The sequence below is a fragment of the Zonotrichia albicollis genome, chromosome Z (assembly GCF_047830755.1).
Source record: "Zonotrichia albicollis isolate bZonAlb1 chromosome Z, bZonAlb1.hap1, whole genome shotgun sequence".
NCBI classification, from domain to species: domain Eukaryota; kingdom Metazoa; phylum Chordata; class Aves; order Passeriformes; family Passerellidae; genus Zonotrichia; species Zonotrichia albicollis.
In genome coordinates, this window is record NC_133860.1 from 55,481,558 (window position 1) to 55,496,445 (window position 14,888).

General features: G+C 39.7%; 1 protein-coding gene across 3 annotated transcripts in view; it reads left to right on the forward strand.

Annotated features, from left to right (window-relative positions):
- NTRK2 (neurotrophic receptor tyrosine kinase 2) overlaps positions 1-14,888 on the forward strand; it is a 198,548-nt gene that overhangs the window by 124,492 nt on the left and 59,168 nt on the right. Inside the window, exon 14 of one of the 3 annotated variants that reach the window (XM_026795194.2) lies at positions 6,681-10,513. The exons of the other annotated variants lie outside the window; for them this stretch is intronic. Coding sequence (XP_026650995.1) covers positions 6,681-6,691 — 11 coding nt within the window. The 3' untranslated portion in view covers positions 6,692-10,513. Of the gene's footprint in view, positions 1-6,680; positions 10,514-14,888 lie in introns of those variants that run through there. 3 annotated transcript variants of the gene reach the window in all.

Genomic DNA, 14,888 nt, shown 5'->3' on the forward strand with positions numbered 1-14,888 from the left:
CAGAAAAAGGGAGAAACAAATGGAAAAGAAACAAGAATCTCAGCTTTGGCTTTTGGCAAAGAAAACACAATAATTACATGTCTGATTTGTTCCAACCACTTTGCAGGAGGACATGATTTATCTTGTCCCTGTTTTATTCTCATCAGAAGAAAAGCAACAGTTTTTCAGTATTTGCAGACTCCACTCAAGGGAGTTGAGATTGAAATAGCAAAGGGATTGCCTTTGGACAGAAATGCATTGACCTGCCCTGTGTAGGAAAGCTTGAAAAGCTCCTTCTTGGGTGGTAAAGAGCAAGAGAAATGCTTGTAGGGTAATTCTCCAGTCTCTGGTTTGGAAGTACCCTGTTACACATGTTGTGTTTAATGGCTTTGTGATGCTTTAGTCCATGAAGTTCACTTGTGCAATGGCAGGTGTGCGAAGGTGCTGTATAATCAGGTGGGAATTGAATTATTTGTGTTATCATTGTCCAGCAATGCCATTCCTGCTTATGTTGATGGTAAATTCTCGCTTCCTTTTGCATATTTATCTGCTCAGTTCAGGCATGGACAAATAACTACAGTGGATCATGGTAGTAACTCTTCTAGTACCTGAAAATGGCAGTACCTATTAGGAACCTTTTTTCAAAATAAGTATCCAATAAACCTTAAGCTGAATATTTCTTTCAAGTCTTCTAACACCTAAAGATTGGCTTGTGCTCGGTGACACATTGATGTCCTTTTGTAAATACTCTAACCCTGTCTAGTAAACAAGCAGATATTCCCTGAATGTAACACCTTCCCTGACACTAACAGCAACATATTTATATCCTTCTATGGCTGAAATACTCAGGAGCAGGAAAGCAGAAGAGCAGAAGAGCAGAGAGACCAGAAGCAGCTGCAAGGCCGCAGTCACAGATCACCCACAGCCATTGTAACAGTGAGCTGATGCTCATCTGTCCTGGCAGGTGATGATATGTTAGGAAGGTCAGGGATGATAAGTGTCCTGCACTCAGCGCAATCACAGGGTTGAGCCTTTAGCTCTGCCCCGAGGTCTCTGAACCCCCACAGCATTCACAAAGTGCTGGAGAAGGACATCCCATCTGCAGCAGGACAAGCAGAGGCGAGTTTGCAGTCCCTCAGGTTCGGCCGCCCAGGGCTGACTGCAGGTGTGAGCTGTGACCAAGTCACATCAGCTCCGAGCCACTGCTGGGCAGTGTGAGTTAGTGGGCTGGACTCCTTCAGGTGCCACAGCCAGCCCCAGCAGGCATCAGACATGGAGCTCACAAGCTCTGTGCTCAACTCAGCCTGGCAGGAAAGGGACTTTCAGCCTTGTGTCCACCCCTGAGAAGAGACAACAGTGCTTTTTTACAGTGAGGTGTAGTTTCAGACACAGTAAATCTCACTTCTCATCTGGAATATATGGTAGGAGCAGACTTAAGACTCAAATTCACAGAGAACTTCTTGGAGCACACATTTCCTTTTTGTCATAACTTTTTTACCTGAAGAGGAAGATGACTGTTTCCCAACTTGCTAAAGGCTTTTGCATTATGCATTCTAATGTAGCACATATACTTTCTGGAAATGGTTTCCCACATTTACCATGAGGTTGCACTTTAAAGTTACAGTTTTTGCCTCTTTTCATGGCAGAATTATAGAGAACCCTGGCATTGTACCACACTGAGGAATAAACACAGTGCAAAACAGAGTATATCTTTCAGGAATCATAGAATCATTAAGATTGGAAAAAACATCCAAGGTCGTGAAGTCCAACTTCTGACTGAATGAGGAAGATGAGAAGATTCAACTTTTTTTTGCAGTGATAGCTTTTCTCTAGAGGCCCCATCCAGAATTGATTTCCCATTTTAGCCAACATGAGTCTTTCCTGCCTATTGATCTCTGTGTGTTTTAAAATTGGCCTGAACATCTGAAACAGGGCTGTGGTAAATGGCAACATTAAACAAACTGGTAAGAGATTTATTCTGGACTGGTAGGTTTCTTTTTTTGACTGCAAGACAGAGTCTTTTAGGGACAGAGCAAAGCACATAGGTATTCACTGCTTCTGCAGAAGACAGCTTTGCCATCTCAACTTTGCAGCTTGTGTTCATTGACATAATATGTACACAGAAATACATGCAGTATTTCTATGGGAAAAACACAGAAAAGCGTTGTGTGTTTTTATAACAATGGAGAGAAAGTGTGCAGAGAAATGCTTGATTTTTTTTGTCTCCTCTTGGGATGGAGTTCCTGTCTCTGTGTGACATAGTTATTTTTCATCTTATAAAAAGGACTGTGCCCACCCACAGCGAGCTCTTGGCCTCATCAGAGCAGTCATACATCCCATCTAGATGTCTGCAAAAGCTTTTAAGAAACATTGTTATGCTTTCTGTGGTGTTTCTCTATGGGTATACTATATACAATCATGCATGTTAAAATCCACAATGTTCATTAGCTAAAGCATCTCAAGAGATGAGTTTTCATTTTTAAGAAAGAAGAACAATTATTTGAATGGAAATGGGGTCTCAGGAAAGATATCAATCCCGAATTTATATCTTTCCAAGATCTTGATGCTCTAGTAATAAGGAAAGGAAATCCTGGTTCAAAAGCTAGGATATAAACCCTCCATGGTCACAAGCTGCCCATTATTCCCTAGTCTGCTTTCTGGTTGAATTTCGGAGAGGCTGTGCCTGTGCAGGCCTGGACTTTGAGTTTTGCATGGCATATTAGCTCTCTGGATAGTCAGTCTAAAGCAGGCATAGAACAGAGCCCATTTGAACATATTCAAACCAAACCCAGATACTACTGTTCTTTGTATTTGGAATTAGGTTTTGGGTTGCTGCTTTTAAGTAAATTAATGAGCCATTTAATACTGTGCAAGCTAAGCATTTCTTCATTCTGATACACTTGAGTTACTGAGTTACTTTGTGTGTGTTGTTAAGTTGTGCAAGCTGTAGGAGGACTGCAAGTAAAGTTACGCTTTTGAACAGTTTACTGTGATCTAGAGAAGGTTGATAGCTTGATTCACATGACACAATAGTTTCTTCTCCCTGCCTCTCCAACCCAGTGAAAGGTGGGGGAGCAAAGCATCAGGGAAAAATAATGTAAAGACTTATGAAATGAATCCTGTACATGAATGCAAAAATATGAAGTACACTATTCCATTTTATAGCAAAATTATGGAACAAAGGAAAGTCAATGAGAACTCTAACATTTTGCTTGTTACCTTTAACAGGCAGCTGCTCCTTGTGGGCAGAACACAGTATATGTCCTTCGGCTTTGCTACAGGGAATAATGCCCATGTTGCAAATATGGAGAAAAATTCTTATCTTTAGGTGTTTAGGCCAGCAAGCACATTAAGGTTGACCCTGGTGTTATAAATATAAACTGCAAGAAACAATAACTGAGAAAACTAATTTGACTGGACAAAACTGAACCAATGTCACAAAGAGGCAGCAGATACAAATCATGCTCAGAAAATAGGGGAAGGAAAATACAAAATCCTATGACTCACACCCAAGCAATGACCAGAGAGGGCTCTGGTAAGAAGTGGCACTCTGGGAGACAGCAAAGTGACAGATCTCCCACTCCCCAACGAAAAGAAGAAGCAGAGAATGGGGGAGGGAAAAGGAAATAAAAGATAAGCAAGACAAAGGGTAGGCCTGTTGTCAACTTATTTTGATGGAGCCAATGTTTTCCAGCTGTACTTCTCCAAACTTGACACAATTACAATCACTACTTCCCTTGCTCTCCATGGTTTCAGGAATAGGATGAAGAAGGCAAAAGGATTTAGGCAAGTAGTCTTTGCTTTTGATACAGTACCTGACTTGTTAAACACAGTGTTTGATTAAGTATTTTCTAATTGCCTTTCACCAGGCCAGTGCGTTCATGAAGTTTTCCAGTTTTGCTATGTTTTATCCTAACAGCTGACTAGGCTGGTCAGGTTGAGAAGGAAATTTACCCACATTTCTCTGTACACCAAGTGAAGAGAACTGAAGGTTGGTGTGGCAGGGCCTTGTAACTGTGGCTTTACCAGTTGATTGACTTGGTTTTATAGCTTTTAAACTGATTTTTATTGCTTCTCTATATGTTCAGTAGGGAAGTCTTCTTGAATCCCTGATGGCATTGCATTATGGTCATAATTATAAACATCTCAGATCTTTGGGGAGTGTGAAAGGATCAATAGAATACAAGATGAAAAAGAAAAACCTCTTCTAGGTCACTCTTTATTTCTGTATCAGTCTGTGCCCCCCACCTCTAGGCCCCAGCTTCTACTTATGCTGCTGGAGAAACAAGGAGGAAGATTACTAGGATGCTGGGAGAAGGGAAATGTAACAGCAGTGTTTGTGATTATCAAAGGATCTGGGTATTTAAGAGGTGTTCTAATTTACACTGGCTGTTGAAAAGCTGAGGAACTATTCTTCAGATTTTCTTATATTAGGAATATTGATATAACGGCACCATCCTTACTGAAGATGAGATGGCCCATCATAATCCAAATGCTGAGTTCTAACACAAAAATACTGTTGCATGCAGAACTTTTGCTATTCCAAAGGATTGGTACATAGACAAAGTCTTTGCAGTAACATAGGAATTAAAATGCAGAATCCCTCTTTCATTATTACCATTTTGCTTAGTCTTAGATTTTCAGAGCAATTTCTTTTAAATCACAGAATTCAGATCAGAATGTAAAGTTTGTCAACTGGGAGTCCACATTGGTAGAGTGAGGAAAACAATCAGTGGAGCAATGTGCTCCACTGTGTGCCCAGATCCTGCACAGCTTCTGTGTGAGACTGGCAACCAGTTCTACGTCTGGTGGCAGCCTTGAAAGTGTGGTTCCTCCATCATAATGGAAAGTGAGATAGGTCCTGCAGCCTTTACCAACCACCTTGTACAGCCAGAATAATACAGCCTTTACTGAATTATTCCATCTTCAGTAAAAGTCCTTCCCCTCCAGAGCTCCAGTAGTAGCTAAGATTTTAAATGCACAGAAGTAAAGCTGTTCAAAAATAGAATTTTTCTCCCATGGGAGATTTCAGCATTTCAAGATTTTTTGCTGCTTTAAAATAGAGAAAGCAGAGGGAACTTGGTTCAATTTTGTCTAAAGTTTCAACTTCAACTGTTGAAACAGAAAAAAAAAATATAATCAATAAAATTTAAACAAGTTGGTATTTTAAAATTATTTTTTATGGAAAATATTTTAATTTCAATGAAAATAATTCAAAATATGGGTAAGAGTGCTTATGTGTGTGCTTGTCTGGGGAAGGATTTTCTCACTTTGGAATGTTAAATTTGTTTCTTTGTTTTAGAAAGCAGAAAAGTAACTGAAAATCACCAAATATTTGAAATTTATTTTACATCATTAATATTTTTCAGTGAATTTTTTATTAGATTTATGCTGGAATTAATGCTATAGAAATCAAAATTTTGAATGTCCTGACTAATATTTAATTAATATTAGTATATTTTCTTTCATTCCTACACCTGTTTCCATTATTTTTCTTGTTGAACTTATCTGATAAGGGACTCTAGAAGACAAAAAGTTGTATGTTATTGCAAGTGATATCCAACAAGTCCAAACCTTCATAGATTAAAGGGTGAAACTCCACTGAAGTCAATGGAGCTTTAAATGTTGGCACCACCAGAAAAGTTGTCCTGTGGAATGCACTTGCACTGTCATATTTTGAATGCTCTTCATTCTCATGACAGACATTAATCAAAGGAGTCTCTTTTCAAACACTTATGCATTTATTATTTAAAAAACCCATTTGGTCAGAGAGGTCAAAAGCTCTTCTCACCACCATAGGCAGTCCATGGAAATTTTGGCATTCTGAAGTACCACAGGTATCGAACAGCATTAAAACATTAATGACTTGTTTAGTTTTTTTTTTTAACCATGTTTTGTTTTTGTCATGAATCTAAAGTGGTTGAATCTAATTATTTTTTGATTGGAAGGGCAAGCACTCCAGCAGGAAAAATGTCACATTAAAATCGGATTACTTCCAACTAGTCCATAAAAAAAATTCCCATAGTGGAATGGCCCATTCCCTGATTGCTTTCTATCACTAATGTCATGCTATAATACCATTTTTATGCTGTGTTTCTGGCAATTTTCAGCATTATCTACACGGAAAATAGATTGCAGATCTCCTCCAAAAGCCCAGTGTTTTTCCTATTTGGCTGTACAGTAAAGCTGGAGTTTTCCCTCCTTGCCTATGTTGATATTTTTCCTTAAAAATAGAAAATAATGAAATCACTCAGTATTATTTCCATGCATTACTTTAGAGTCCCATGGTCCAAATGAGACCTCACTGTGCAAAGCACTGGGGACTCTGCAGGTGCACATAACCCTTGCCTGAAGAGCTTTTGGGCTATGGCCCCACTTCTGTAACCTGGAGCTACTTGTTTGTGAAGTGGGCAGGTTACAGACCCGGGGCTTCACGCACAGGGTGAGGAACGGGGAAAGGATGCTTGGTTGTCCTGCCTGTATGAGCAGGGAGCCCCAGTGACTAAATCCTTTGCCCTCAGATTACACAGGAAATCTGTGTCTGACCCTGAGGTGGAAGCTAGATATCCTGTGTGGCACCCTCATCCCCTGATCTATCCGTTCTTGCTCCCCACTGTCATGTTGGCCTCCAGCGCAGAAACTTCTAACCAAGGAATTTTCCATTGAGTTCTGCTGCTGATGAGTTTCTTTCTCACCAATAGGTGGAAACTGACAGCCCGGTTTCTCAGGTGACACAAGGAACGGTTCTGCCATCCCAAATGAGGCAGGAAAAACATCACGCAGAACAAGGAATTTTCCATAAGAAACTGTACCATAGCAACTGAAAAAGACGTTGAAGCACATTACACTTTCTCAGCTTGTTGCAATCTGTGCTTTGATGCAACAGGACATCAGAAAAGTGAAGACTTGGGTTTTTTGTTTTTCTCTTCCTCACTTATTTCTTTGGCCAGGAGAGTGATTGTTTTAACTGGTGCTGCTTGATCATAATGAATTTACTGCAAAATTATGTAACCTTTCCACATCTGTCTCCAAAGTCTCTACCAGAGCTTGTGTTCTGGCATGCATTGTCATACTATAGCTGGGGAGGGAGAGGGAACTACATCTGCAAACTTCCATAAGAGATCACAAGCTTCTGAAATTGCAGGACAACTAACAAATTAGGATGCAGAAATATTTCCAACAGGCACAGCTGTGCAATATGTGGCATTAAAATAAAGTTGAGTCATTAAGAAGTAGTGATATAGAAGCTAGCAAAAGTTTCTGTCTTTTTTTAATTAAACATATCCCAAATATGATTGTCTAGTGTAACAGAAAAAAAAATCACTGTGCAGAAAAAAGTGGCTTGCGTGGGTTTGGATATGGACAAATTCTTTCTGTACTAGGCATAGTATTTACGTAAAATGTTGCATAAAATCTTAAAGGGAATTCTTTGCAGGACAGATGTTTATCTTCCTGAGCAGGTATAAAACAGTGTTAAGAATGAAGAAACATGAATTAACAGGACCTAAAATGCTTAAGTGAGAAAACAGGGGGATACCTGTCTAGCACTACTAAGCACCTGAGGTCTAGAGATCCCCTTTCTTTTGAACAGGAGTGGTTTAGTCGTCTTCCTTTTCTTTCTATTTTTTAGAGTTCAAGCTGCTCCCTGCCCGTATTTTATCCCTCCCCTGTGTTCTTTCTCACTAAACTCCACAATGGGGATCATCCTCCTCCCCTGTTCATCTGCAGATATTAATTACTGAGTGGAGAACTGCAGCACATAGAACACTTTCTATGTGTGTACTCTCTTCTTATTCAGACTCACAGCTTGTTCAGTTTCAGAGGTATTTCTGTGCTAAGGCATCCCTTGTTTCTGAGAGAATGTCTGTTTCACGTTCCCCTCAATGTCAGTGACAAGTCTGTCACTGATTTGGGAATGTTGTGTTAGAATCCTGCCGAACTGGACTGGAACTGGACTTGAACTAAAAATGCTGGAGCAGGATTTGTCACAGCTCTGCTTACCTAGTGCTTCCAGCAAGGTCTTTGTGTGAAAGCACAGTTCTTTTAGGACAGTAGCAAGGACAATGCAGATTTTTCAAGCTGCTTCTTCATATCTACTGTCCTAGCTTTCAATTTTGTAAATTATGGAGGAAAATACCTTTTAAAACAGTATTGAGAGAGATTTTTCCCAATGATGTTGTCCCAATGCTTAGTTAGAATAGCCCTCATTAGGATGCAATTTACCATTTTCCCCAGTTTCCACAACAACTGGCATTTCAAAAGCCTACCTGGCACAGTATGAAGGCAAATGATACCCGTAGCCCCCGTTCAGAAATCTTCATTTGTTTACATCTATGAAGGTGTGGAAAGAGAGCTATTGCAAGTAGTTTTGAAGTGCTGGTTGTGGCATATTAATCTCCAAGCACCTGTTTATTTTTATGGAGGATAAAATACTGTAAACTAACAGCATAAAGACTGGAATAAGCAAAGAATTAGGGCACAGCTAGCAGCAGACCTCACATTTTCCTTTGTTCATGGCAAGTTTTGTCTTTTTTTTTTTAAATAATGTGTCTTAAATAAAGGGATGCTGTGAGTTTCTTAATTGCTTTTTTCTGCAGATTCTCTTTGTGATAGTTAATCTGGAAGAGCCCCACTTGTTTTCCCAGCTCCCATTTTATGAGTGAGGATTACTTTAATGGCATACAAGACGATTCTGAATGCGATGCAAGAGAAGTAGTGTTGTTTTAAAAGCTTTTTTTCTGAATGTATTGCCAATTTATTTTATTTTAGAGTGCATTATAATGAACTTTAAGGAGGTCAGAATTACAAGTAAAATTACAAGGAAGTATTTATTGCAGTCATACTCATATCTGAAGACTTCCCAGTTGAGATTTTGAACCTAAGATGGCAGTGAGAAGTTTGTGCCATTGTTTTCAAAATATACCAAGTAAGAATCTTAATGAATACATAACTTACGCTTGATAGCTTTGAGACATTATTCAAGTAGAAAATAACTAATATTTTAAAAAACTAAAAGCACTACTATTATGAAACAGCTAGGTATGCGTTTCTGGCCTTATTTTCAAGGTGGGGAAAACAGTCATATAGGGACTCACTCAGCAGAAGCCTCATAAGAGTTGTTTGCCAAAATGCTTATGATAAATACCTTTTAATCTCTCTGTGTGCGTGTGTATGTGTCTCTGTGTGTGTGTGTGTGTGTGTGTGTATGTGTCTAGTCTTCAGAAGCAAATAATGTTGTCTCTGTGTAGTCGTTCTGTAAGGAAAAATGAAAATCAGTATTAGTTATTTTTGCAGTTAGAGTCTGTTGTATTCTTGGAACATATAGCTGAATTACCATTCTCTTACTGAAGAAAATGTTACAAGAAGGGAGAAAAAATATGACAAGCAACGATGAAAGGAATGCACTAGTCTATAAGTTAGTTTAGAGTTGTACATGGGAAAACATTAGAAAGACTACCCAACAAATCTTAACATTGGTTTATAAATAATTATTTTAACTTTTGACCCTTCCTCCTCATTAAAATTCTGAATGACAGGCTAGAAACACAGAGCCCTGGAAATTGCCTAGGGGCCATTCTGTGGATGTTAGACTACCAAAAGGCAAAGTATCCCTCAGGTTTGACAACAGATTTCAGACATGTCCCTCCTAAAAGCAAGTCTGTACTTGCCCTCCTGCTGGTGGTGGTCTTGCAGGAGGCAGCAGTTAGCAAACACTGCCTGTGAAGGGCTCTGTTAGGCCACCCTGGTGATGGCTTCAGTGCTTCAGCTAAGCACAGGCCAGGGGCATGTCAAGGGACAGCACCCATTTCCTTGGCTGCAACTGTCAGTTCAAGCAGCTTGAGAAAAGAATTCAGCCTTTTCACTGGTAACAGTGAAAATCATGGCAATTTTTACTGTTTCCTTTACTGGTAAGCAGGTGGGGTACTCTGCCATTACAGTGCAAGAAATGCAGCAGCTGTTTGTATAGGTTACCGCTGCTTGCTTAAAATGTCTCCTGAGTAGGTGAGTGAGTACACAGGCAAACTGGAAGTTGTTACTCTGGGAGATAACTTGAACTTCAGGAGGAAGGGTAAAAAAACCCCTACATTTCTGTGCAGGCTAAAGTGGCTGTAAATATCATGGTGCACAGTAATTGGAACAAAACTGTTTTGTTTTTTAAGAGCAGTAGTCATATAGATGCTGGGTGAGAAAAGAACCTTTCTTGTCCATGTGTTTCTGGTGTCTTGCAGAGACTGCCAGAATTACATTTGCATTAATTTCAGTCTACAGCTAGTATTAAAGAAGATTCAACTGAAAGTACTTTCCAAATATAAAGAGCACAGGGGATAAAAAGGACTATGATTTATGGCGACATCTATTAAGCTTTTACAGAACATCATATGTGTATACTAGTTATTATCAACATAAAATGAACTGGTACTAATTGGGCAAAGTTGCCAACTCAGTCTTGTTAAAAGTGTAACAGTCTTCTTTAGGTCACATTCATTTTACTGACATTGTATGTCAGATCCTGAATAAAGTTCATTCAGCCGTTTCTGCCGTTCTTCTTGTTTGCCCTGCTATGTACGTGTGCTGCTATCAGTGAAAGTGTGTGTTTCAGCAAAGACTGGGTCTGTGTGCTTTGGGAAATATATGTCTCTGGTGTCTGCCCACTGGCCACTTCTCCAGCAACAGTATGACTGTGGGAGGGCATCCTTTGATTAAATCACGCCTGGTGTTTTCCCCATTCATGAAAACTGTCTGGAACAAAATGTTCAAAGCTCTTTCTTTCTCCCTTTCCTCTTCTTTTTTCCCCTCTATCTCCTACTGTCTTTCAGTTCCATGCCTCAAAAGGCTGTAACTGGGTTCATTATTGTGTGAGAAATCAGCAGCAAACATCCATGCATTTTGCTTCATTTGGGTAGCTCCTGTTCCTTAGTGACAGCTGGTTGGCTCAGCACACTATAATTATCAAGTCAAAACCAAGATGCTTTTAGGTAGTGAAAACATATTGGCAGAGACTGAATTTGTCCTCAACCTCGACATGGGCCACAGCTTTAAAAGATCCATTTGGTGGTGGATTTTTGGCACTGCTGGTTCTGGGGCTCTGACAGTTTGTTATCACACTGGACTCTGTGGGAAGCTGTTGTTATCCTAAAGGAGTATATATCTTTGTTTTTCATTAGCTCCTGACATGCTGTATAGTTAACTTTTGATCAATGTATCTGTGTTCATTCTCGTTCTCTAAAATAAAATTTTATTGATGTGCGGGAGGGGATTTACATGTGTTAGTGAGAATTCACAAAGGCCTTACTTAAACAGAGTCTGAAGGAACCCTTATTGATACCAAACAGACCTGTGGGTTTGTTGTCTGCAGTGGAACCAAGACATCTCTGATGCTACTTTAAACACACCTCCATTTGACAGACTGGCCCTGAGCTGACTGTGTGACTGGTGCCTGGCTGCTCCCAGCCACGGGGGCACACAGAGCGAGGCATTGCCTATGATCCACTAAAGGACAGGTGGCCCTGGGCTCTATATGGTGCAGATCAGTTGCAAGGAGCTGAATGTAATGGAGACTTTTCCTCCCTCATCAAATTTATTTTACCAAAGGTGTAGAATATCTCCTTATTTGTCTGAAATATAGAAAAACAATTTCTGCTGGCAAATAATGCAATCCAGAGCTAAACTGAATGAAAGGAGATTTCTTATATTCTTTGCTACCTGTGTTAGCTAGATGTATCTGTTTTCATGGTGCATGAAAATAACATGCTGAACCAAGACAGAAGAGAAAACATGTGGCCTTTTTCCTGCAAAAGAAATTATCTGAGAAAGTCCTCCTGTTCCCACTGACAAGTTGCAGTTTTCTTTTGTCACTTTATCATGGAGCAGGCTAGGTTTTCTATTAGGACAATTAGAATAGGCTCTCATCTCATTGTTATTAAAAAAAAAACCCACAAAATTCCTTAGTGTTCTCAAATTTGGCTGGGCTATAGTTTAGTCTAGTTTACAAATAATACCCAAGTAGGAGTACCACTGTTTGCTTGCAAAGGTCAATGTAAGGAGCATAGTCCAGTGTAATTTGCATCCTTCCCTAGGACTTGCGAAGGTTGTCAGACCCTGAAGAATGATAAATCACCCAGACTAGAAACTTCATGGCCTTTACACAGGAAATAATTTGTTTTGTATAAACATATACTTTATTATATTAGTCCTTTGAAGGATGCAGGAGAGAAGAATTGGATCAGCAGAGGAGGTGATGTGTGATCTGTAATAAGCAATAAGGTCTTTTCAAACTTGAAAAATTAAGCATGTGCTGTGCTTATGTAGAAATATAGAATTTTTTTCCCCAAGTGCATTTATAACAAGACAAAAGAAAAGTCATCTTTTCTTTGCAATTGTTAGGGCTTTGATCCTGAAAAACCCCCAGCATGTTCAGTCTTGCAAACCCTTTGTGAATCCATTTTGTTGACCTAAAAGGGAAGTCTTGAAGGTCTTTTTGTTTGAAGGTAGTACAATGTAATAATCTTCTGACTGCACTGTGGCTGCTGTAGAGGTATCTGTCACAGCCCAGTGGTGAAGATGAATTTTCTGGGTGTGCCTTGCATACCCATGTGCTGTCAATTACATCATAAGCACTGGAATTCTGAAACAGTAGCAGGGCCAAGGGGAAAATGCCCTATGGGGACATAAGCCTTTGTGTATGGCATGTTGCAAAACAAAAAGGTGTGCCAGTAAGGCATTGAAACAAAAGCAGAGCAAGTACCTCACCGTGGAAGAAGGCAGAAATGCTGAAGGACAGCAAGTCTGTTAAAGGGAATAGCTGCTTGTCCAGGTTTGTTCCCCTTTTATGATGTTTTGGTCTTCTCTCCTGTCACATGAGGCTCAGGCAGTATAATGCTAACCCCTTCTATGTCCCCAAAGGACAGAGGGTGAACTGATGTTCCTGCATCTCAATGTGTAGGAAGACTCGAGATGTAATTTCTTCTTTCTGATGAGTTTGCTTTTTAGTAAATAATGCAGGGTGAGGAAGATTTTATAATTTGGTTGTTTGCAGCGTCCAGTGTCTTTATCTGTCATTTGGGGATCCTCCTCAGAAATGGCTAAACCCTTAACTTTTCATTGTGTTTAAAGACCACTTATGGCAAAATCCAGGAGAGAAAGAGGTACGCACAGAATCATAAGAGCAACCAACCATGTAGCAGCAAAGCCTTAGCTGTGTACAGTTAAGGAAGCAGGTAGAAACTGAGCCTTGTGCTTAGGGGAACGGTTTGTTTCGATTGGCTAAAAGAAAGCAAAGCATAAGGTAAAAATGTGTAAGATTCGGGTTTCCTTATAGAAAGCCACACTGTGTCTTGCAGCCTGGTAGAACTGTAAAAGGAATTTGGGAAAAAAACTTAAGAAAAGGGTAAAAAATTTGCTCAAAAGTGATCTATAAGACTGGGTTCTGTCATGCTGCTATGATTTTTTCATTAATATTCTCTTTTCAGTTAGCTGCAAAAGGGCAGACCTACCCATGTAACACCATTGATCAGATGTTATGCTGTCTTTCAGATAGTTCAGAAAAAGGTAAAGATTGAGTATGTGCTTAACTTTTAAAAAAGGGAATAGAATTTCCACTGTGAGACAAGCATTTGGTTAATTCTTTCACAAGCTTGAAAGCTCCATTTGCTTTTAATATTTAGTTTTGAAAGGCCATCAGTAAAACCCTTCTGTACTCCCTCATGTAGAGCCATTACCAATAGGTAAGGCTTTATGAAGCCTTACCTAGCAGTAACAATAAAGACCACTCCTTTGCACCTGCCTGGGGTCCCTACATCGCTCATTATTGCAACATAGAGCCACAAAATTATTTCCTTTTCCTTTTAAAATGAGAAGAGAAAAAGCAAAGCAGAGAAATGTAGATCAAAACCACTGCAATCTCCTTTGAATTTCACCTTTATACCCATTTACTCTAAGATTGGATATGGCTCATCTCTGGAGGTAGTTTCTTTCAGGTCCTACTACTCAGGCCTGCATCCTGGGATGCCTTTCAGCCTATGTCTGTTTCTGAAAATAGAGATTGAAAAGAGTTAATGTTTAGAGGACAGTGTGTTCATTGGCCCTTCTCCCTCTGCAAGCATCTATTATATGAGATATGCTACATGGTATTCTCCCATCCTTTGCTAAGTATTCCTATTTCTGTAATACAGAAGATTCCTAAAGATTAGCATCGTGTGGAGGGAATGGATTTCCAAGTCTGAACAGGAAGGGTGTTCATGTTGAGATCATTGTCTCCAGTTAAATATGAAAGACAGACCAGACTTTCCCCCATAAAATAATACTAACAGGTTTTACACAGCACTCACAGACAACAACCTCTAAGTTATATGATGATTAACCTCTTGGAAGAAGTGCATTGAGATTGGCATTTATAAATTAAGTGTATTCATATCTGCAAAGGCAGTTCTTGTCAAAATTCCAGGTCAGTTTTTTGCTTAAAGCTGATTTACTATACTGTGCTGAAAAGCTTTTAGTAGGCTGGAAACATCATAGAAAGAGAAATGCAGAATGATTAATATATGGTACTGTTTCTGAAAACAGCCGAATTAAGCTTTCAGCTATTCTGATATATCCCAATTGTTTTAGCATGCAAAAGATCAGTTTTATCTTGCTTGAGGGTCTTGTTCACCTCAGTTTTAATATGCACAGGCAAGTTTCTGTATAGATAAACTGTCCGGTTTATCTCGGCTGTTTGAGGGGCCTGGAAGGCCCGGGGGTGGCCTTGGGGCAGCCCGCGTGTCGAAGGACGAGAAGAGGCTTCAGTTCTTCTTTCTGGTTTTATGTTTATTAATTGTTTATCTAAAAGATGTTCTTTCAGCCTAACAAAGATCCGCTCAGCAGTCAGCCATGGGCACACTGTCTCTCCCTCCGGGGCAGGCACCTATCTT